This window comes from Pararge aegeria, chromosome 7 (genome assembly GCF_905163445.1).
Source record: "Pararge aegeria chromosome 7, ilParAegt1.1, whole genome shotgun sequence".
NCBI lineage: Eukaryota > Metazoa > Arthropoda > Insecta > Lepidoptera > Nymphalidae > Pararge > Pararge aegeria.
Window position 1 is genome coordinate 3,281,574 of NC_053186.1, and position 24,139 is coordinate 3,305,712.

Here is a 24,139-nt window from a genome sequence, read left to right on the forward strand (position 1 = left end):
GTACACATATTCTTGGAAGTGTTAGAAGTAATATAGGTTACTTTTTATCCCGAAATTGAGCTCGGTTCCTTTGGAAGAGGGGATAAAGGTGTTTTAAGATTTTACACAATAACTCCGACAACTTACAACTGATTTAAATAATGATTTTTGTTACAGATTTAAATAATTATTACAATAGAGGTTGTAATATGTGTTTAATTTTGACCAATCTTTGTGTAGATCTGATGAATGTTGTTGGAGATAGAGGACAGAACTCCTCAGCAGACTGCAGCAAACCCCTCATTTAGAGCTTATGAAACTAATAAAAAATAAATAATAAATTTTAACAAAGAATTAATAAAACTATAAAGATTCTTAAAAATGGGATGGCTGAGTTTGGTGATCTCCAAAAAATTTTTCTGTGCCCATGTCAAGCAAGCCGCTGCTCAGAACCTATCAAAATAATAGTTTTTTTGTTTTTTTGAAGTACAGAAAAAACGCCACGCGGCTCACCTCTGTTCTTTCTGCAGCGCCCAGGTTGGGAAACCTGGAGTTTTTAATTATTACAATTTGTTTTCTAATTGGAATTATATCTAACCGTCTATACTATAATACCTACTAATATTATAAATGTCAATGTAAGTTTGTTTGTTACGCTTTCACACAAAAACTACTTAACCGATCCTCATGAAACTTTGTACACATATTCTTGGAAGTATTAGAAGTAATATAGAATACTTTTTATCCTGACATTAAGCTCGGTTCCTTTGTTTGACGATTTTACACCATAACACCGACAAATTATAACCGATTTAAATAATTATTGTTGTACTATAGAGGTTATAATATGTGTTTAATTTTGCTCAAACTGAGGTTGGAGATAGAGGACAGAACTCCTCAGCGGACAGCAGCAACCCCTCATTTAAGGCTTAGCGATACTACATACTTTAATTTTTTTTAGATCTACAACTAAATTTAATGCCACATCAAAAAACAAAATCAAACGCAGACGAAGTCGCGGGCAGCAGCTAGTATTTAAATAATTACAAAAGCTAGTCCAACAGTGAACGATTGGTTGACGCGATGAAAGGACTTCAATTATGTCCTATTAACATGGTCTCCCTACAAATTGGCGTCAAAACATAATAATTTTATCAACAACGTGCGACTTAAAGCACGTCTGTGCCCGTTGACACTTTAAACAATCATATCTACCAGTAATAATAGATATTATAAGTGCGAGAGTGGGTTTGTATGTACTTCTTTCACGCAGCAAAGGGGCTTGAAAGTGTGGGATGTTGATCGTTGGTTTTTTGGTTAGGGCACTTTTTACTTGACTTTATCCAGGGTAGAATAGAATATAATAGAAAAACTTTATTGCAACACAACACAATAGGAAAAATACAAGGAAAACAGTAATTGTACCTACTTAGTGCTAGGGTGCAAAGGCGGCCTTATCACTAAAAGTAATCTTTTAAAGGCAACCTGAGCGTATGAAGCCGATAAAAAGTGGAAAGTGGATGGTGCATTAATTTATATATACTATAATAGATATATGTATATGATATATATTTATGCTATTATAAACTTACATAATACTCAATTACATAGTATTACCAGGGTATTTAATTATCGATATGTTTTTAAATTTAATTCCCACCCTATCGCAGTGGGTGTAGGGGTAAATATGAACCCGTCAAAACAGAACTTATGTAAAAATTTAAAGCCAAGTTCCAAATGAAGAATATGGGTGATTGTCGTTTTCACCGACAAAAGAAGAATTACACACGGTAGCTGCGACGCTGTTTTCTGAATTTACTGAATTTTGCCTGGTCTTGACTTGTGGGAGGCTTTGGCCGTGGCTATTTACCACCTTACCGACAAAGACGTACCGCTAGACGATTTAGTGTTCCGGTGCGATGTCGCGTAGAAAACGATTAGGGCTATGACTACCATACTCCCTAACAAGTAAGCCTGCTACCATCTTAGACTACATCATATCTTACCACCAGGTGAGATTCTAGTAAAGGGCTAACTTGTACAGGAATAAAAAAAAAACATTATTGCAATTTTCTTAAGGATCTCCAATTTTTTTGATAATAAATTTTAGCTTAACTATTACTTCTTGATAGTTTAGCTTTATTTTGGCGAATAAATTGTTATAATTGGTCCAATACTTTCGGAGCCTATTGGGTACAAACAAACAAGAAATCTCATTCATCAGTCATCTTAGTACCCATAACACAAGCTACGCTTACTATGGGCCTAGATGGCGATGTGTGTATCGTCGTATATTTATTCATTTCTTCCACAGCCTATTTGACTTTCTCGTTAAAATTAAAATAACTAGTGGTCGCCTAGTGTTCAGAATTCGACCATAATTAATTAAAATTATAAGTTTGAAGATTATTAAGGTACTGTTGTCAAAGATTAAACTCCTACTAGCTGACCCGCGCAACTTCGTTTGCACCGAATCCTAAGCGATAGGTTTAATTTGAATAATTTAAAAAGGAATTTGCAGGTATATAATCAGTGTTAATATTTATAAAACTATTTATTTGGATAAGGATTAATATCATGATAGGAATGTCAATATCTTACGATTACGTGAGAAGTTTAAAGAAATAGGCATACTTACTGTAGCTTCACAATATATTTATAACAATATAGTATTTGTAAGACAACATATTAGTCTTTATAAACAAAAAGTGGACATAAACAGTCGACTTACAAGAAATGGTCATAAATTAGTGTCATCTGCATATCGTCTGCGTAAGGTACAGGGATCATTTGTGGGATTGAGTATACGCTTTTATAATATGATTCCTAAGGTGATTTTGGACCTGCCAATGCACAAGTTTAAAGATTTTTTTAAAACACATTTATTACAGCGAGGTTACTATACAATTGATGAATTTTTTAATGACAAGGTTGCTTGGAAGCATCCGGCTCCGTTTTCAGCTCTCACAAGATAGAAAAATGAATGTTAAAATGCAAAATGTAAATTGTTGATGTTGGAAAAGAGCAACTGCTGAGTTTCTTGCCGGCTTCTTCTCGGTAGAATTTGCCTTCCGAACCGGTGGTAGAATCACTACAAACAGACAGACTTGACGTTTCAAAAGTGCTTATATTAGGCCTACTTGAAATAAATGAATTTTGAATTTTGAATTTTGAATTATACCCGTTTTTTGAAAGAAAAAGATATAAAAATGTTATTAACAAGAAGTTATTGTGACTTAACCATAATAGTTAGATTTTACGGCGATATATATATCGATATCGATATATAATCCGCGAGGTCATATCGTCAAGATAATCATGATTACTTTAAACATGTATTTTTATGTATCATCAATGATTTTCGCGGCGTACGCCGTGAAAACTAAGTCGTTATGACATCTTCAGAAAACATCGTTATATTTCAGCCAATTAACAGAAAACCATAGTAAAATATACACTAAATCCATCCATTCATACTTACATCCATCCATCCATACATCCATCCTCACAAACTTTCGCATTTGTAATATCAGTAGGACGGTACTCATGCACTCGATCGTTAGAGTTATGTCATTTATATTCGACAATATTTATCAGATCTTCATTAAAATTAGACAATACATGCTTGTTAGTATACACTTTCAAATAAAAAAGAATTTTTAAAATCGGTTCAAATTTAACGGAGCTATGAAGTACAATTGATAAATATTTCATCCCGATTCCCGGAGGAAACTTATTGTTTATCGGGATAAAAATTATCTTATATGTTGACCCGGAATACCAGCTACCAATATACCAAATTTGATTTTAATCCTATCAGTAGTATTCACGTGATGCCCGGACAGACAGACAGACAAACAAAAATTAAATAAAAATCGGTCCAGTTACAGTTTTATTATAAGTATAGATATAGATAATAACAGATCTCGCCAAGGCTACATTGTTAATTTGTCTTATGTCACTTTCCTCTTTATAGATATTTAGTAGTATAGATATTTATATGATGTAAAACCATAGTACCGCCTCATCAAAGGATCTTGGGATTAACGCTGACTAATAAGCAATAAGAAATAATGAAAATAAAACCATAACTTTTACTAATAGCTTCGAATGACTAATACGTAAAACAACAGGTAAAAATAACCCAAAGTCCTTTCTTTACACAAACATTAACTTTGCCCATTGCGCGATTCAAAAGAAATTTTCGACCACTTTCTCTAACGGGTAAAGGATAAAGGGTGTTAAACAAAAGGTAATAAAATACAGTTAAAATTATATATAGATAACAATAGATGCTGTTTACAACGCTTTATTTTAACCCGTCTTTTGCTGTTACTTTTATGTTCTGTTTTATTTGCCTTTACTGTAGTGCAATTTAAGTTTAGCGCTTTCTATATTATACTGCTGTATATCAGCCATTAGGTCGAAATCCCGAGAAGGTATTTGAATCCCAACTAATATTTTAGACGATCTCCCTGGCACAACGGAGAACGTAGTGAATTTAAGTTGGAGGTCCCGGTTTCGAGTCCCGGATGAAGCAATTTGGGAAATTTATAATTTCTGTTTTTTTTCTGGTCCGGCTTGGTGGGAGGCTTCGGCCGTGGCTAGTTACCCTACCGACCAAGACGTGCCGCTTATCGTTTTAGCGTTACTGTACGATGTCGCGTAGAAACCATATACACCCTAACAGCTTAGCCCGCTATCAACTTAGAATGCATCATCATTTACCACCAGGTGAGATTGCAGTCAAGGCCTTACTTGAAGTGGAATTATAAAAATATATATATATATATATATATACTCTAGCAGTGTTAGCTTTTTTAATATTAATAGCGGGCAAACGAGCAAGTGGGTCACCTAATGGTAAGTGATCACCGCCGCCCATAAACATCTGCAGCACTAATGGAGCCACCGATGCGTTGCCGGCTTTATAAAAAATTAAAGGTTTTCTGCGACATTTAAGAATTCCGCAGAAAACCTTTAATTCAATGCTAAATTTTACCAAGTTAAGCAGTTAAGCCATGGCATAGGTAAGAAGAGCTATTTACACCGCAGCTTTTCCGGGATAAAGATTATCCTATGTCCATCTCCAGGATGCAAGCTACAGGTTTGCCTTTCATCAAGTTCAGTTCAACGGTTTTCGGCTCCACGGTTACAAACAAACAGAGCCTTTTTATGTGAGGCCCTTAGGACGTAGCTACCACCCTACCGGCAAAGAAGTGCCTCCAAGTGATTTCGCGTTCCAGTACGATGTCGAGTGGAAACCGACGAGTATGGCTTAAGAAGTTTCAGCGTGATGCGCGACTAGGATACAGACAGACAGACCGACGGAAATACTGTTTTGGTTTCAGTATCAATGTACTTAATGTACAGTATCAATGTAATGTACAGAATTCGACCTGTTACGGTTTTATTATAAGTAGGTACCTATATATACATATACCTAATATACCGATTTCCTATTTTGCATTTACCTGAGATAATACCCTTGATATAATATGATGTCGAAACAAAAATCTAACGAAACGAAAATCTATCAAAACGATGAAATGAAATGAAAATGTATTTGTTCACATAAAACAATAGCAGATAAAGCGGAGAAATTCTGTTAAGTTTAAAACCTGTGCCAAAACGATAACAACTCTAACAGACATATTCCCAGCAGGTTAGCCCGCTTTCATCTTAGACTGCATCTATACTGACCATCAGCTAAGAATGCAGTCAAAGGCTAACTTGTAGCGAAATAAAAAAAAGTACAAATACACAGTATACGATGACTACGATGACCCGAGTTTAATCTATATATATATAAAAGAGAAAGTGTGTGGGTATGTTTCGTATAGGCTCCGAAACGGCTGGACCGATTTCAATGAAACTTTCAGGGAATCTCCGGACTGACCTGGCGAGTAATCCTGTAAAGTTTGGTGACGATCGGAGCACTCCTATTTTTGAACTGTCTAACTGTCAAATACAGCTTTTATTTACTATGATGATATTCTATTGTTGGGTGTACATGGGTGTAGATAATGATCTTCACCCGCTCGAGAAGAGAATAGAAGAGAATGAATACGGAGAGAAACAAATGATTTAATATATTATGAGACTTAAATTAAAAATTTAATGATGTAAGTTTATTGTTTAAATAAAATAAAGCATAATCTAGCCCGGCGAAGCGGGCTGGGTACGCTTGTGACTTCTAAAAGATTATCTTTAAAATTATATGTTTTAATAGAGTTATTATACTGATAGTGCGTATACTCTTTGTGTTCGCGTAAGCAGTGCTTTTTTGTACATAGATAGGCTACCTAATACTCAGTGGTAAGCCGTACACGCCCATTCTCACGATATTCGATTTCGCACGTGATATATTTTCGAAATAATTCGCAAGGCTTGCGTAAACCGATCGCAAAGTTTATTTGAAAATATGTTGCAATCAGGGTTGCCCACTTTGATAATTCTTTATATTGTAAACTAGTAACTGGATGACCGAACTATGCTGGGTATTTTTTTGTTTTTAAAACTCCACCTTAGCTTTTACAACCTTCTGGATGATTGCGAAATTTACCTTCGTATTCTAATCCGGGGCACCTAGTTAAAACTGAGTGGTTTTTGTGGTGCTTATATTAAATTCTACCAAAAATTATATGATTCCAATAGTTAAATAAAAAAACTGATATTATAGCAGATTCCCATTGCCTGCAAACACGGATAAAACAAAGTTTAAAAAAATCAAACCTAGCTAAATCGATTTATCGCCCCCGAAACCCCCTACATACAAAATTTTATTTAATTCTTTGGAGCCGTATCAGACATACAGATTATATATCTAGACATATATATAGGAAATCGTTTAAAGGTATTAGATCTATTGGCTGTAGCCTCATCCGCGTTTTTAGTTTTTTGTGGAAACCGTTTCTTGTCCAGGATCAGCCGTCAAAGCACATTGGCACATATATGGCACTTTTGATGCGTACATTACATGTAAAATATGACATAGAAGTGAGTTGATGCCGTCAACTTAAAACTTAAGCTATGAAGGTTCCAAACTCGCAATGGTCTAAGAAGTCCGCAACAAACTTAGCCGGTATTTTTTTTTGTTATCACCATCTCACATTGTCATTCAAAACTATTGAAGAAGCAACAGGCACTCGTATAGAAGTAATACATTAATAAGGTTATTTCTTAAAAAGTGGCAACCCTAAGTGAAATGGCAAGCCGTTTTGAAATCATTTCAAGGTGATTATTTGTCATATGGGATCTATATCGGATTATAAAGAAATATACTTTCTGTACGCGATTTAGGATAATCATACCCTTCGGTGAGACTGCAGATAACAGTTAAACTTACGCGTTGCGTTTAGATGACTACCTTAGCACAGTGGTCTTTAAGTGGGTGCCACCGAGTTTTATTCTCGGATCACTTTTTTTTTAAATTTTAAAACCTTTTTTTTATACTGCGACACTAGATTTTTTTACACATCGCCATCTAGCCCCAAAGTAAACGTAGCTTGTGTTATGAGTACTAAGATGACTGATAAATATTTTTACGAATAATCCACCTAAATAATTATAATCTATACTTAAAATAAAACTGTAACTGAAAGATATCTGTACATTTGATATATTTGGAAATTTTTTACAGGGGGATGCTTTATAATCGATGCTGAGTCCAAAACAGATTTTTATTTAATTTTTGTCTGTCTGTCTGTCTGGGCATCACGTGAAAACTACTGAACGGATTTAGATACAATTTAGTATAGCGGTAGCTGATATTTCGGGTCATCATACAGGTCCTTTTTATCCCGATAAACAATAAGTTTCCTCCGGGATATGGGATGATTTTTTTTATCAATTTTACTTCATATCTCCGTTAAATTTGCACCGATTTTAATCATTCTTTTTTTTATTTGACAGTGTGTACTACCAAGCATGTATTGTCTCATTTTAATAAAGATCTGATAAATATTGTCGGAGATCAAGGACATAATTCTTCACAGATAACAGCAAGTCGCAAGGCATATGGGACAACGATCGAATGTATGCGTGCCATCCTACTGATATTATAAATGCGAAAGTATGTGAGAATAGATGTATGTATGGATGGATGGATGTTCGTTACGCTTTAACGCCACATCAAATTAACCGATTTGGCTAAAATTTGGCAGAGATACCTACAATATAGTCTGGCATAGCTCATAGGCTTCTTTTTATCCCGGAAAAGCGATCAGCTTCTACAGGATGGCATCGCTATTTTTTCCCCATTTGTATTTCAATATTCGCGCAACGGAATTTTAGACCACGTGATGTGGTTTTTTGGATAGGCATAATTGACGTGGTTTTTTTGAGTCGACTTATTCGCAGACGAAGTCGCGCGGGTCCGCTAGTATACATGTAAACACTGGGACACTGAAAAACATTCATGTCCATCACACAAACATTTTCCAGCCGCGGGAATCGAACCCACGTCCTTGGACCCAGAGAGCAGGGTCGCTGCCCACAGCGCCAATCGGCCGTCTAATCTTAGGAACGCGGCACGTTTCTCCAATCTGGGTTGGCGGGTTTTTATCTATTTTAATCATCATCATCATCACATGAACCCATTACTGGCCCGGGTCTCCTCCCACAACAAGAAGGGGTTAAGGCCGTAGTCCACCACGCTGGCCCAGTGCGGATTGGTGGTCTCCACATACCTTTGAGAACATTACGTAGAACTCTCAGGCATGCAGGTTTCCTCACGATGTTTTCATTCACGGTTGAAGCAAGTTATATTTTAATTACTTAAAACGCACATAATTTAGAAAAGTTAGAGGTACGTGCTGGGATTCGAACTCGGCCCCCTGAAAGTGAAGTCGAGCTCCTACCACTGCGCTATCACAGCTTCTCCCTTATTGATCCTTTAACGATTACTATTCTTGGTTAGTGAAAGGAGCTGAGACTGATGGATACCAAATTTTCTTTCAAATATCCAAGGACAATATTGAAGCAAGTTATATTTTAATTACTTAAAACGCACATAACTTAGAAAAGTAAGAGTTGCGTGTTGGGATTCGAACTCGGACCCCCGAAAGTGAAGTCCAGCTCCTACCCAATGCGCTATCATCGCTATTTATTTTCATCACTTTTTAATAATTTGGATCGATGGCTAAAAAACTCGAACTAGATTATCACGTAAGTAGGTAACAGTCGCCGCAGTAGCATTATAAAATAAAAGCAAAGTGGTGGGTAAGCCCCAAAATCGATTCTATTTGAGAGAAAACGTTAATAAGCTGAAAATTATGATGACTTCGGTATACAATACCTCTCTCGGTTCGATTGAGCTTTAGATTTTATTGTTCGGAACCACATCTATTCCAAAGTCATAAATTCGATTCCCGGTAGACGCAGGAGGTTTCATAATGCATTAGTAACATAAAACCTGTGTGTTTGTTTGTTTGCTTTATTGATAGCACCGACGGCATTCTTAGGTTGTTGGTGCAATGGGTGAATAACTTTGTTTTTACTATACTACCGACAAAAACGTTTAATTTAGCTGTAAATAATAGTTATAGATAATGGCGTTACCATCTTAGACTGCATCATCACGGGTGAGATTGCATTCAGGGGCTAAATTGTAGTGAACTACAAAAAGCGACAAGTTTTTTTTTTATTTCCCTTAAAGGGCGGAAAAATTTAAAACGTTATATTTTTTTAGTAAGTAAGTGTATATAACTTTATCATGGCTTAAACACATTTGTTAGAGTTATGATAAAGTGGTTTACCTAGTTGCTATAATTTTCATAAGGTACGGTAGGCTACAGAGCCTACCTTATGATATGGTTATATTTTACCAACTACACTACTAGGTATCTCAGAAAATCAAGTTTAGTCTCTCCCATTTTTATGACTCGGTGTACCACAATCTTTACAGCTCACGATGCTTTTAACGCTTTTTAGCGTGAAATTATACGTGTTTGGTTATCCGCGGACGTGCGAACTTCTGCCATCTTGGAGAAGCTTTAAGGTGGAAACACACTTATAACACTGAATTGTGTTCGCTACCTCCCTGGTGAATGTTTTGATTATATAAGTGCAATGTTTCAGCTTCGATCCCTGCGATGTTAATATTGGGATTTTACGACTGTTCTGGTCTGTAGGTTACCACCTATAGACAAACAAGAGCCACCAATTATGGCTGCCTGGAAAATTCTAATTTTTGTATTTTTGTTTTTTTTTAATTGTTTTCTGTGTGATCATACAACTCAATACTTGCCCACTACTGTGTACCCAAGCATCCTCAAGAGATGTTGACTTTACTATAAACACTTTTGACTTATTCTTTAACTTTATTCTTTGATTTATCTTGTCTCAATTTAATAAAGTCAAAGTAATCTTTTTCCGAGAGTTTCTTATCAAAGAGGCCTGTTTGATGTGACAATTTTACCCCAATTTACCACGTTAAGCTATCGGTAATGTGTGATAAAGAGGACAGGCCTCTTTATTAATCTTGCCCAGCGGTGGGATACTAATATTGGGCAAAGTTTCAATAATCTCAAGCAACTCTACCTAATCGGTGACTACCTATTGGTTAGAGCTTCGTTCTCTTTTTTGGGGGATTAGCACGCTCCTCTTAATTTTGGGATAAAAATAATCTAATTTAGTTGTAATTAAAATATGACTTGTTCAGGGGGTGTAGAGAAACATCACGCAGAAACCTGCAAGCCTGAGAGATCTCCATAATTTTCTCAAAGGCGTTTGTATTCTACCAATGCGCACTTGATGGTAGGATACTTAACCTTTCTCATTCTGAGAGTGTTAGTGGCGTGCACTCCATAAAAGCGTAAAAGCAATGCTTACCCAAAAATGTTGAAATAACTCGTATGGGAGGAGGATTTTTACACCTCATGGAATCTTCCTGCTTTATGACTACTCCGGTCAAAAACCGGACTGCAGTGTGCCGGTAATGGGTAATAATGATGGTGATGCATTCTACGATCATGCAAATTACAGAGAAGCGTATTTAAGTATGCTTCCGACATTACCTGAATCATTTTACCTACAAAATAAAAATCGATTCATCCGTTCAGGAAATACGATGCTACCGACACACACACACACACACATACATAAAAATAATAACACCCCGTTTTTACGTTGGGGTTTAAAAGGAGAGTTAAAGTGAACGCTAGCTTCATTTGAGATTTACTTAAAGAGAGAAACTCAATACCTGATAATTATGCTACGTAATAATTGTCTGCGGCATGGCTTCGGTCGTGGCTGGTTACAACCCCACCGGCAAATAAGTGCTGACAAGCATTTAAAATAAATTAAAAATAATGTGATGAAGCCAAGACAATTTTTTTTTCATATTTGTCTGTCTGAATTATGGCAGCGCATCATACTAAACTACTGAATTAATTGAAATGACATTTTGCACACGACTCCGAGGTAGGTCATAAGTAGGTTACTTTCATCCCCGAAACTCAGATTACTCCCTTTAGGAGAGGGGATGAAAGTGTTTGACGATTTTACACCACAACTCCGTCAAATGTTAACCGATTCAAGTTTTTTTTTCTGAATGAATATTACTAATCTAGTTTTCCCCATTTTTTTCTTTATCTGATGAATATGATTGTAGATAGAGAACAGAACTCCTCAGCGGAAAGCAGCAAACCATAAGGCTTCACGATAACGAATACATAAAGTGTTGCAACATTTATAAGGACTTCAGTGCTAGGACTAAATAAAAAATGTTACTAATTATCTTTGTTAAACCTTTGGCATACGAATAAACAAACAATGCGATAAAGACCCTTTACCGGCCCACTGCTGGGCACGGGTCTCCTTCCGTGGGGCTAAATGAGAAGGGAAATGAGAAGAGAACATTATGTAGAACTCTCAGGCATGCAGGTTTCCTCACGATGATTTCCTTCACCGTCGAATCAGGTGATATTCTTAATTACTAAAAACGCTCATAACTTAGAAAAGTTAAAGGTGCGTGCTGGGATTCGAACTCGGCCCCCTTAAAGTGAAGTCGAGCTCCTACCACTGCGCTATCACAGCTTCTCCCTTATTGATCCTTTAACGATTACTATTCTTGGTTAGTGAAAGGAGATGAGACTGATGGATACCAAATTATCTTTTAAATATCCAAGGACGGGCACTCATCCATTTAGTTACGTTGGTCAATGTTGCTTACCTAGCATTAATATGTTGTGCTGCTGTTGAGGCACACATTATTAATGCAGTCAGTTGGTAAGGAATTCGAAGAATTTTAAGTAAGGCAAAACCTAAGGTCCCCGGGACGGGTTTTTGCGATTGGCAATGCTTATTTGATTGAAGGTTTCAAATATTAGTGATAAAAGCTGCAAGAGCAAGCACAGATATAAATTATATACAATATGTTAAAATACTATCTGTAGGTATTTGGCACTTCCAGTACGATTGAAGAAACTTTAAGTAAGTATCTGATTTACTGAGGTAAGTGTTTACTATGAAGCTGTACGCTGCTTCCCGTTATTTAAACGGGCGTAGCTGCAGGGCACAACTAGAGTAATAACATAAGATTAAACAGAACTTTTAGGTAAACATTAGACTATCATCTAACTACGACATGTTAGCTCAAGAGATAAAACGCCCTTACATGTTTGTTAACATATTTATCAACGACCAAACATGATGGAATGACAATTCATTTGACGTTTATTTAAATGTTCTTGTAAAAATGTAAAGAAATCACTACGCTGACGTCAATACTTGGAGCGGTAATAGCCCAGCTGAGCCCTAACCAAACTTTTCTAAGTTATGTGCGTTTCAAGTAATTAAAATATCACTTGCTTCAACATTGAAGAAAAACATCGTGAGGTAACCTGCATGCATACCTGAGAGCCAGCATTCTCCATAATATTCTAAAAGGTGTGTGGAGTCCACCAATCCGCCCTGGGCCAGCGTGGTGGACTACGGCCTTAACCCCTTCTCATAGTGGGAGGAGACCAGTGCTCTGTAGTGGGCCGGTAATGGGTTGATATGATGATGATGATGGAGATTCTTACATATTATGTAAACAATCTTTCAATTACTATTAATCCCCGACGAAATTTCGGCGGGGTGTTATAGGTTAGACATGTCTCTGTGTGTCTGTGTGTTTGTGTCTGTCGGTCTGTGCCATCGTATTTCCCGAACTTCATTTTGTTTGTTTTGTTTGAAACGTGAATTACTCGAGAGTTTTTAGCTATGTTTATTGAAGGTATATAATGCTATACATTATGACAAATTTTTAATCCAAGATGGTAGCTAACGCAAAAAGGCGAATTACATTTTTTTTTCACAGTTGAAATGAATGAAAGACAAACTACGACAAACTTAAATGGTCAATTGATAACAATATGGAGAATCAGGCGTCCAGCCTTGTTAAATAGCTCACGTAATAATATAATTGTATTTGGTTATTATTGTCATAATAGAATTAGAGACATAAAACGCTTAAACGTGACACGGCCACTCGAAATAGAGCATGATTTATCATAAGGTGACCATGAATAGACCAAAATAAAATTATTGAAGTGAAGACTTCTTTATTTATTTTTATTTTATTTATTTATTTTCATTAGGACTACCAACATAATTACATATATTATAGTTATGGATAAAGCTAGCTTTATGTAAATAATGACACATTATTTCACCCATAGGTAGTCACAGCAATGCACTGGTTAGTATGTACGATAACTTAATTTAATACTAGAATTTAAATGACAGATTTAAACTACCTCAAACACAGCGCAAGTAACAATAAAAGAGAGATATATATATTCTTTAGTCGTGATAAGCACGGGTGAACAAAAATCTTGTAACACGCATCATCGTCAACGAACGCTTTCCATGAGCTATGAATGCATGAATACTTGAATATACTTTTATTGCATACCACAAGAACACATACACATACATAAAAAAGAAAAGTTTATCGTATACAATTTGGCGGCCTTATCGCTTCATAGCGATTTCTTCCAGCTATATTATATATAAATAAATAAAATAAAATAAAAACATTTTACTTCAGGTCGAGGACCCATATATTTACAAAATTAAGAGATTAACATAAAATAAATATAAAAAACACTAAACCTAAAAACACAAAATCTAAATTAAAATGAGAATATATTAAAATTCAACTATTCTATATTATTTCATGTTTAATATACTTTGTTTACATGTGCATTGATTTATTTTTCATTTCTTTAGGCAGTCCACAAAGACCGCAAATTTTATTTATAAACTACCGGCCCGTCCCGGCTTCGTACGGTTATAAATTAGGAAACTGAACTGAAGTACTGAAGCACTACCTAAAGCCCTAATTATCTGTCGTCAGGCATATTGTTGCAATGCTATGTTCCGGTATTAATGGCGAGTTTGCTGGTGTTACTACACGCACGTTAAAATTACTACTGGGCTTGAAACCTACGCCTCAGGTTGATGGATACAGGGCAGTGTTGCAGGATGTGTTCCTCGCATGCCCTGTGAAGTTGCTGTTTAGAGGCGATGGTTTTACACTCACCATCTGCAGCCATCTGCTTGGTCCGTTAAAGAAGATTAAAAAAACACTTTATTTTTAAAATTGTTACTTCATACATTTCATGTGATACGGACTAACGGATGGACAACCGTTAAACAAAGGATGGTTTCATTTTTCGGTCCAAGTAATCCAAGGTTATTCTTGAAGGAAAAATTACCGGGAAAAGGGCACCTGGGAGACCGAGGAAGACGAGGTTCGACGATATAAAAGAGTGGACTTAAGGATTACTTAAACGATAAAAAAGTTTGGGTGTGAACTGCTCTAACTTCATAGCTTAATGTTAATTTACTGTGAGATAATGATAACCACAAAAAAATGGACCCGGCCTAGTTTGTTGTGGGCTCTTCTTAGACCAGGGCGCGTTTGGAACCCTCGTAGCTTTAGGTTTAAGTTGACTAACGACGTTATCACCATCCCCTAACGATTATGTAAACATATCATGAACGCTTCATAAGTGGCTGTGATAGGCCTACATGAATAAAGAAATTTTGAATTTGAATTTGGATTTGGAGCGGACATACCTATTCGGTATTGTGTATTGAAGAAGATAACAAATTATCGTACGATTCTCGACCGGCTGATCTCGAACTTGAATATGAAGATGGCAGCTAATGATGATGATGGGCGAACGACAGATGCTTAGTAATATAGTTTTGCCAGCACCTTTCTCGTGGAATCTTAAAAGGCACCATGTTTTTCGGAAGTCAGTTGAAACGGATTCGTCCTACAAGACCAAAAGTCATGGTTACTATAGAATCCGTAGGATACCTGCTGGCGGATTTATTTCGTAATTAGATGAAAATAATTTTGGACAAAATTATTGTTTTAGGCTGTTCATACTACGCCATGTTTAAGCTTTATGTTTTAAAACAATTTTTTTTTGCCTGTTCCTATAATATTTACTAGTTTTACTTCGACATTTCCGCAAGGGTAATAGTTTTGAACCTACCAATTCATAAGTTACAAGACAAGATAAGTTTCTCTTGAAACACCGATCTGCTTTCATCTCTCGCTAGACAAAATGATTTTTGTAGAAGTAGATATCAAAAATTAGCCTTTTTCAGCTTTATTTTTTAAACAGTCTCTTCTTTGATTTTCTTTTCCGGTCTGGCTTTTTTATGTCATATGAGTAAATATTGTATTTATTATATAGACTCTATTATATTTTTTGTATAATTTGTACGTATATGAGGTAAGCATATTTTATTTCATTCACTATTATTTATCTATTTTTGTAATTTATGTTTATTATTTAAGTATTATTCTATTTTCTTCATTTATTTCTTAACTTCGTGCACTTTGGTAGGTTGCCTGGTAGAGATCGCTTTTAAGCAATAAGGCCGCCTATTGTACCTTTTCTTTCTTAATTCCAATTGCGTATTTGATTTGATAAGTAAAAAAAAGCAACTGCCGACTTCGTCTCGGTAGAATTTGACTTCTGAGCCGATGGCAGAGTCACTACGAACAGACAAACTTGGCATTTCAATAGGCTTATTACTTGTCCTACTTGAAATATATAATATAAGAATAATAATTTTGAATAGAATTTGAATTGATAAATTAAAAAAAATAAATCCTTAAAAAAGAAGTAAATGTTTAAATACTTTAAATAAAGAGTCGCTATAACTTGTATACTTTTATGTTTATATTTGGAAAAAATTCTATAGTGTCCATTTTAAAATTCGCAATATAGGATTTTATTTCTGGGTTTGTTCGTATATTGTTAGGCCGGACACGCTGACCAAGATTCCCAACTAAAGTTTTAATAATTATATTATGTTCAAATATAATTTTAAAGGTTTATTTTTACTGAAAACTTAGAAGTCGTTGTTGGAAAATAGGACTTTTCCAAACGATCACGTATCCATGGTGTAGGTACATGGCGTGCGTACGCCATTACGCATTCAACACACCCTACAATAGTTAAAATGTTTTGACATGAAAAAACAAGTCCTATATAACAATTTTGGTATCAATATAACAATTATTAAACCATTTTGTTATATTCATATTATAATAATGGTATAAAAATGTTAGTTATTTATTTATTAATATTATCTAAATTCAAAAACAAATAAGTAATTCAATTACGTTTAATTCATAAAAAGGATGGGAAAAAGTAAAGAAAGTAATGTTAAAGTATAATTTACGTTTTCCATTACAGCGTAATGGTTTATCTATTTAAATATTTAGCCCATATTGCTCCATAGACCCCATAAAGCCTTTGCTTGGGCTTCGCGAGCTAAAAGCTTGTTTAAGGCAATGCACTTTTTTAATGACGCGTCGTCTGCGTTCAACTTAACCATAAATAAAATTAAAGCTTCACATTAACATTTTGTAGTTTTACCTCGTAAAACTTATAGTTAACTATATATTTAGATGTTTTACTATAAATAATTAGACTTAAACCTGTTACTTTAATACATTTTATGTAAAAAGCTCAAAATTGGGTCTCTCGTAACGGCGCAAGGCTGTTTCGGTCTCGCGTTATGGCGTCGAAAGTTCACCGTAAGCTTGAACGCGCCGGTAGGGGATGTGAGGCGAGGGGTGCGGGGCGCGGGCCGCATGCGTACGACGGCCGGGGCAGCATTCCAGTAGTTCGCCCCAACGCCGCGCGGCGCTTGCCTGTCTGTCCGCGACTCACGCTCCTATACAAAGAACGCCAGACTATTGTAAAAAATCTGTGATGTATTGATTAATTCCAACGTTTCCCAAACACAAAATCCGCCGCCGGACCAAACTGTACGCGTTCCGAACTCAGCTGACAACGTTTTAAGTGATTATTCCCACCTTTTGAATGGGCCACGTCCCATGAAATTCCACATTTATCGATGAATAGAATCTAGTGTGTAGACCGAACATGGTGGACTTTCGATGCGATGAGTGAAATTGTTCGTGTTGTTGTGTGAAACGGCCGTTTTATAATGTGTCCCGTTGGAAGTAAAGTTTGTGACTAAATATGGATTGGTATGCGAACACGAAAGCATAGAAAAAGTGTGGCTTGCGTCTTCGATCGGATAATGAGAGTTTGTGAACGATAAACATACAGAATGGTGTCCTTTGCTCACTTCAGAATGCGACAATCGCCTTGGACTTTGCTCGTCCTCATTTTCTTCATCGAAAGCGTGATGGGGAACTACGCGAAACACTTCTACATCCACTGGAACACCACCAACAGCATATTTAGAATAGACAACACGGATCACGTATTCGATCTGAATAAAGGCAATCCTCCGTTCGAATACGACCAAGTGAATATTATGTGTCCAGCGTACGACCCCGGAACGTATGAGGAGGAGACGGAGAAATACATAATTTATAATGTAAGCAAAGAGGAATACGACACTTGTAGGATAACGAACCCGAATCCGCGTATTATAGCGATATGCGATAAGCCGCACAAACTGATGTTCTTCACGATTACCTTCAGACCGTTCACGCCTCAGCCCGGCGGGCTGGAATTCCTGCCCGGGAAGGATTACTACTTTATATCCACGTCCAGTAAAGACGATTTACATAGACGCATAGGGGGGCGCTGCTTGAGTAATAACATGAAACTAGTGTTTCGCGTGTGCTGTAAGCCTGAGGATCAGTCGCCGGCGCCTGTTCCTCAGCCAACGCCCCCGCCGCCGCCGCCTCCGCCCACCACGCAGCCAACAACCACCACAACGACAACAGTGAAGCCTGTCACTAAAAAGACGCACAAGTACGATAAGACGCCGAACGAGGTTGTGAAGAGTGAGGAGCTGTCGTACTCCCGCGGTGCGGCTTTGGCTTCGTCGCTCGCGCTGGCTCTGGCAGCGACCGCGGTTTTAGCACCGCTGGCTCGGTGAATGTGCGCTAAAGCGGCGAGACCCCCGCGTCCCGACCTGCTGGCGAAGCCTTGTTCGGCACACACAACACAAACACACACACTGCAGTCCCTACAATCTCTAAACTACCCAGACTCTATAGTCTTCACGTGAATTAGTGTGCTAAAACTATGTTGTGGACGAATTAAAACAATTTACAATAAAATAAATACTCTAGTACTTAATGCTGCTCTTTGGAATGTTTGTGGAATTATGTGCCCAGTGGATTACGATTTCGGATGTTTTGTAAGTACGTAGTGTGGTGGTTCGGTTTTGGTTATGTGGATTGGTGCCGAAAAGGATTACTGACTGGTTTTTTAGAGTTGTGCAAAATTCCTAGTTATTTCCAGAAAGTTCCAATGACAAATTTTTTAGTCTGTAAGGGAACTCTATGTGAGCCTAATTTTACTATTGTAACTAAAGTATATCTGGCCTACTGAATAATCGAACTATTATTATTATACAAGAAGATCGGATAGCAGCAGCTGCGACTGTAGTTACGAAGTCATTAAAATATACATATATATAAATATAAAAAACGTTAACATGTATAATGGTAATATAGGTTTCTTAAACCATTAGGAATTAAATTTTTATATTTTCACTAATGCAATGAAGGATATTTGATTAAGAATTAGGATTCATATTCTGAAATAGAAGAAATCTTATATAGAATGAGTTAGGTAGATATTATTTTAGTTCAAAAGACATTTTGTTTAATTTTCCATACGACCTAACGCTTAGAATTTATTTATACGAAAAAAAAAACGTGGCAAGTTGAGAATCTTGTCCAAACACACTGTGATTTTGGTTTTATTTAGGGTGTAATTCTCCTCTATGCTTTCATTATGTGATATGAAATTTATTTGTATTTAAAAGGTAATGCATTTAACCTCATTATATGATTTTATTCTTGACTGATTTGACGCTTCCTCTAATTATTTTATGCAAGCATTTTATGCATTTTTGAATAATTTAAAATATCACAGATTTCAGTGACATTTGGTCACAAAAAATCTGTTATTGAGCATTCGCTCAAACTGGCGTAAAACACCTCAGATCTAGCCTTTTACTTAATTTATATTAAGCTAAACATCTTGATTACTAAATAATCACATCAAATGATGCATTTACACTTGAAACTAGAATATCTTCTTACAAGGCTTAAATTATAGGCTAAGTGAAGAAAGCTTCTACTGCCTAAAGTATCCGCCCAGAACATAATTGGCTTCAAATATTTTAAACAAATTTAGATGTAATTTTACACTTTCTCGTACAGTATTTAGACACATGCCAATTAAGTTCAATTTCTCTGATTCTCAGTATTGATTTCAGAACTGGATATAGCAGACATCCATAAAGATTTTGTATAAAATGTATTCAATGGATTTCAAATAGTTAAGCAACGGCATTATGACAATTTGATGTCATATTATTGCGAGTTATAAACTGAAATCTATTGACTTGTCCTATGTCCAATTGTACACAAAACTATATAATAAGGACTGAAATTAGCGCAATCTCTTTCAATATTTTTTCTAAGGAAAAGGTTACAACACGATTTTAAGGTTTGTCAATATTGATATGTTCAAGTTTTGTGTGCAACTGCATAAGTACTATTCTCATTTTACTTAACATTTGGCCTGTTTACTTATGTGTGCAAGGATTAAAATTCTTGGCATTTCTGGTTTCAACGTGTAAACATCCCACCAAGCACGAACGTGCCATGTGAGGAATATGTGAAACACCAACAGTTCACATTACGAAATAGTCAAATAGTTAAATAGTAGTTGAAATAGACCGGTTTTCAGTTAGACATACGCATTTAGTGGCAGTCGATATATTTTTAAAATAGTGCTTAAGAAAACATTTGAGTTTAACACTGTATATGAAAAGATTTTAATCTGCATTCCAAATTGATTAATGTTATAACTAAGAGACTCCAAACTTCAGTATTGTTGATGATAAAAAAACAGAAATTACGTTTTATAAATGAACACTGGATATATATCGTTTAAGATCTGATAAATGTTACATATATATAATTAATTCAGAATGAAATTTACAGTATTACTGACATGTCTAAGACGGTGTAAGATTTAAGTATTATTATAGCTCCAGTATAAATTAATGTTATATAAAAGAAGGGGATGAAACGATTGATTTATGTAATGAAGCAGAATTTACACGAAGTTCAAGAATAATGAAGAATGGAAAGCGTACCTAAATAGCAAAACAAGTCTACTATATCCAAGCCATTAATCGTTGAATTCATTTTCTAAAATACCGGTAATGACCTAAACTTGCAGACAAAAGACATAAGCTGAGAAACATTATGGAAATGAATTCCACTTTTAAAAATAGACACTTAATGAGTCGTTTACCCCAGAACGAGAAACGGATGAAATAAATGGACGATGTTACAATTGAAAAGTTTTAACGTTACACGCTTCACGTGTCGTAAATTTACCGAAATGAGATAATTACATAAAGAACACACGTTGGAAAATCAAAAAGACAGATCATAAACAAACGAAAACGTGTCAGCTGGAACTGACTGCTGGCTAATGCATTGTTTTCTAAACAACGGATTTAAAAATATAACATTTTATCTCTGGTACCTATTAAGTTGGGTGTTAGTTCACTGCCATATGCTGAGTGCATCTATTTTTATTAAAACTAAACAGTTTGGATATGCTTAAGCGTTTCGTGGTACAGACGGTGTTTAATGCTGTCTTTTGGTTATTTTAAGATTACGACCCTGAAGGGATTGTGAAGGGATAATCAGCCTAACCTGTTTGTAATAACTTTGGAACGTGTTTCCTTACTTGCTCGCCATGCAGAGATTAAAATAATATACAACGTGCGTGAAATGTAACGATTAGTTTATAACATGTTTAATGCAGACAGAATGTGTAAAAGGATATAATTATTCTTAAGCTTAATGACATGCCTTTGGTTGAATCAGCAAAGTCATCTGCATTATAAAGGAGCATTGGTGTTATACTCTTTATAATATGAATCGAATAACGAAGTCGTTAGGACGATAATATAAAAGAGGGCAATTTATTTCTGCCACTAATAAAGACGTGAGAAATGACACGAATCTGATTTATACAAAAAAATGTGGTGCAGTACGATATAAAAATTTAAAGATATAATTCAAAAGATGTTACATCACCAAGAAACCCCGTGGCCGTAAACACATGCGACATCAAAGAATGTTTCAGAATTAATTGATGACATCACATTAGTTTAACCACAGACTACGAGTGCGTACGCATTATTTTTAATCACGTCTTGGCATACGTATTTGTAAACCATTCCAAAATTTCCCAGAAAGATGAGTTGTTAAACAAACCTGATTTACAAAGACCCCTGGAGAATATGCAAAACTTGTAAAGATTTAAGAATGTCTGAGAAATTGGACAAAAGGTATAAACATTGTGTAACACCTACGTTTCTATGAGAATCAAGATACCAGCTTCTGTCAAGAAGGAAGTAGCACTTACATATATATTTTAAATCCTTAAAAGGGAGCTTTGTGATCCATAAGTTGTCAAAGGATTAATAGAAACAATAGATAAAGTCGAAAAAAAATAAAAGAATTCTACTGCAGGTACGTACTCTATTGAATTATTTGTTTGCGGAGAAATGGTAACTAGTGAATATTCTGAGACCTTTAACAATGAGAAATGTTATTTGGCATGGTCTATGCGTAATCTAGTTTATTATAACGTCATTATGTATGTACCACGTGGACGTGGAACTTACAGATGAAACCAACGCCATCTGCATTGAATCTTATGAAAATGTTGGTAGCTACGAATGAACAGATGAACGGGGATGCTGACACAATCTGCTTTACTCCAAACAAATAATCCTTTTTACCAGACCATACAGGGCTGTAATGTGGTAGAATTGTAATGCAGTGCTAAACTCAAATGCGTAACCAACATTTTTCTCTTAGTATTTCTCTCTCATATTAGTTTTCGGTTAGTTGTGCTGTGTACTTAGAATAATTACTTATTTGCCTATTAATGAAAAAAATGATGACCTCATTTTTGAATCTCAAAAAGAAAATCAGTCCGCTAGTTATAATGATGGAAATGATAATTTTATATTTAACTAAATCTTGGGAGATTTCCAACCAGACACAAAGCCGTTTCAGAACAAATATACGTAATGATTTAGTCATTTTCACTCAAATAGATAAACATTGGTCACGCTTTTTTTCTACAAACTGTAATATTAATAGTCAATGCGAAATGATACTTAAAGCAAAAATCTGTATGTCATACATAAAAGAGACGTTTTAGTCAAATTTATGATCCGTAAAATGATTTTTGCAGCAATATTGCTGATGGTATTCTAATATAATATAATTTACTGTACAAATTAAAGAACTCGAAAGTTTTGGCAACAAAAATTATAATATATTGTGATAATTTTGATGCAAAAACCTTCTTGATATCTTGATAACTAAATTTATTACCTTGAATCTAATAAAAAGCACAGTAGCTGGTGTAAATTCAAATAAAAGAAGCGTTCATTAAAAAAAAAACTGGATGTGATTTAAGTTTTTGGTATTTTATTGGATGACAACGTATTGTTTTGATTTAATCGCATTCAAAACAATGGATGTCTGACACGTTTCTTATCTTTTGCAATAAAAGGGTTTTGTTTTGAGTTTTAAAATCAAACTGTTTTGAGATACAGAAAATTAACACATATTTTTTAAAATTACTATCATATCTGTTTTGCGTGAATATTGAATATTCATTGAATATTTATTTATTCAAAAAATGAATTTCTACGTTAATAAAATAATAAAAGAAATGATTTTCATTAATAATATTATTTGCTTTATTGAACTATCAAAAATTCATTACTTTTATTGTAACTCTATTGGAAATTCTAAAATATTAGAAAATGTAACTAATGTTACAGCTCATTATGTGAAAACTTTACACGTGTGTGCTTGATGTATCGATATAACAGCCAATTAAAAATTAAAATACAAATTCCGGTATATTTAAATTTACTATCCAGATGCATAATAAAAACGTAATTAAAAGCTGTAAAATATACGACCAATAAATTAATTCTAAGATACAACTTAAAGCAGAAGTTACAGGTGTACATTTTCGGATTTAACATAAAAAAGCTTTGTGTCTTTGGAAATCCTACTTAATTGATAATTTGTAAGGATAATGTGAATTTCGTTTGAAGTAACGATGGTGTAGTTATTAAAAAAATGGCCAAATCGTTTTAGTATCGCAAGGCATATTTGGGAAATCCTCGAAATTGTGCCTGATTTTATCGTTTCCTGTGGAGGCTTTATTACGCCTCCTGAAGCGTACGAATCAGATTTCAAGGAGCAACTTGAAATTTGAAAGATTTCCAATAATACCAAGGTAAAGCCTGCGCGGGGACTTGGTAAAACTGATTTCTTTGCTCAGTGGAGGTTGTAACGTAATTTTAAAGTGTCTCCCGAAATTAAGGGCTTTTATATTGTTTGAGGACTTGTATAATATTATTTATTATGGTACCTAATTATATTGTCACGTTTTGTTCCTTTATACGTCCGTCGGAGAGCAATAACCTAATACTGGCATCAATTAATGATTTTATGAATTAAGAAAACTATGAATCTTCGATCTATCGTAACGTCAAGTACTGTATGTACTTAAAATGACTTAAGTTAAGATATAGGTAATAGACAACAGTTAGGGGTTAATTAATTAGATCAGACGTA

The 24,139-nt window shown here is 35.2% G+C and overlaps 1 protein-coding gene across 1 annotated transcript; it reads left to right on the forward strand.

The window, feature by feature from the left end:
* Positions 1 to 17,145: 17,145 nt before the first annotated feature.
* On the forward strand, positions 17,146 to 18,867 carry LOC120625203 (ephrin-A4). Its single transcript, XM_039892190.1, has one exon. The coding sequence runs from the start codon at positions 17,581 to 17,583 to the stop codon at positions 18,361 to 18,363; it is 783 nt and encodes a 260-aa protein (XP_039748124.1). The 5' UTR covers positions 17,146 to 17,580; the 3' UTR covers positions 18,364 to 18,867.
* The last annotated feature ends 5,272 nt before the right edge of the window (positions 18,868 to 24,139 follow it).

Coding starts and splice junctions, on each gene's coding strand:
- LOC120625203 (XM_039892190.1), top strand. CDS start 17,581: ATGGTGTCCTTTGCTCACTTCAGAATGCGACAATCGCCTTGGACTTTG.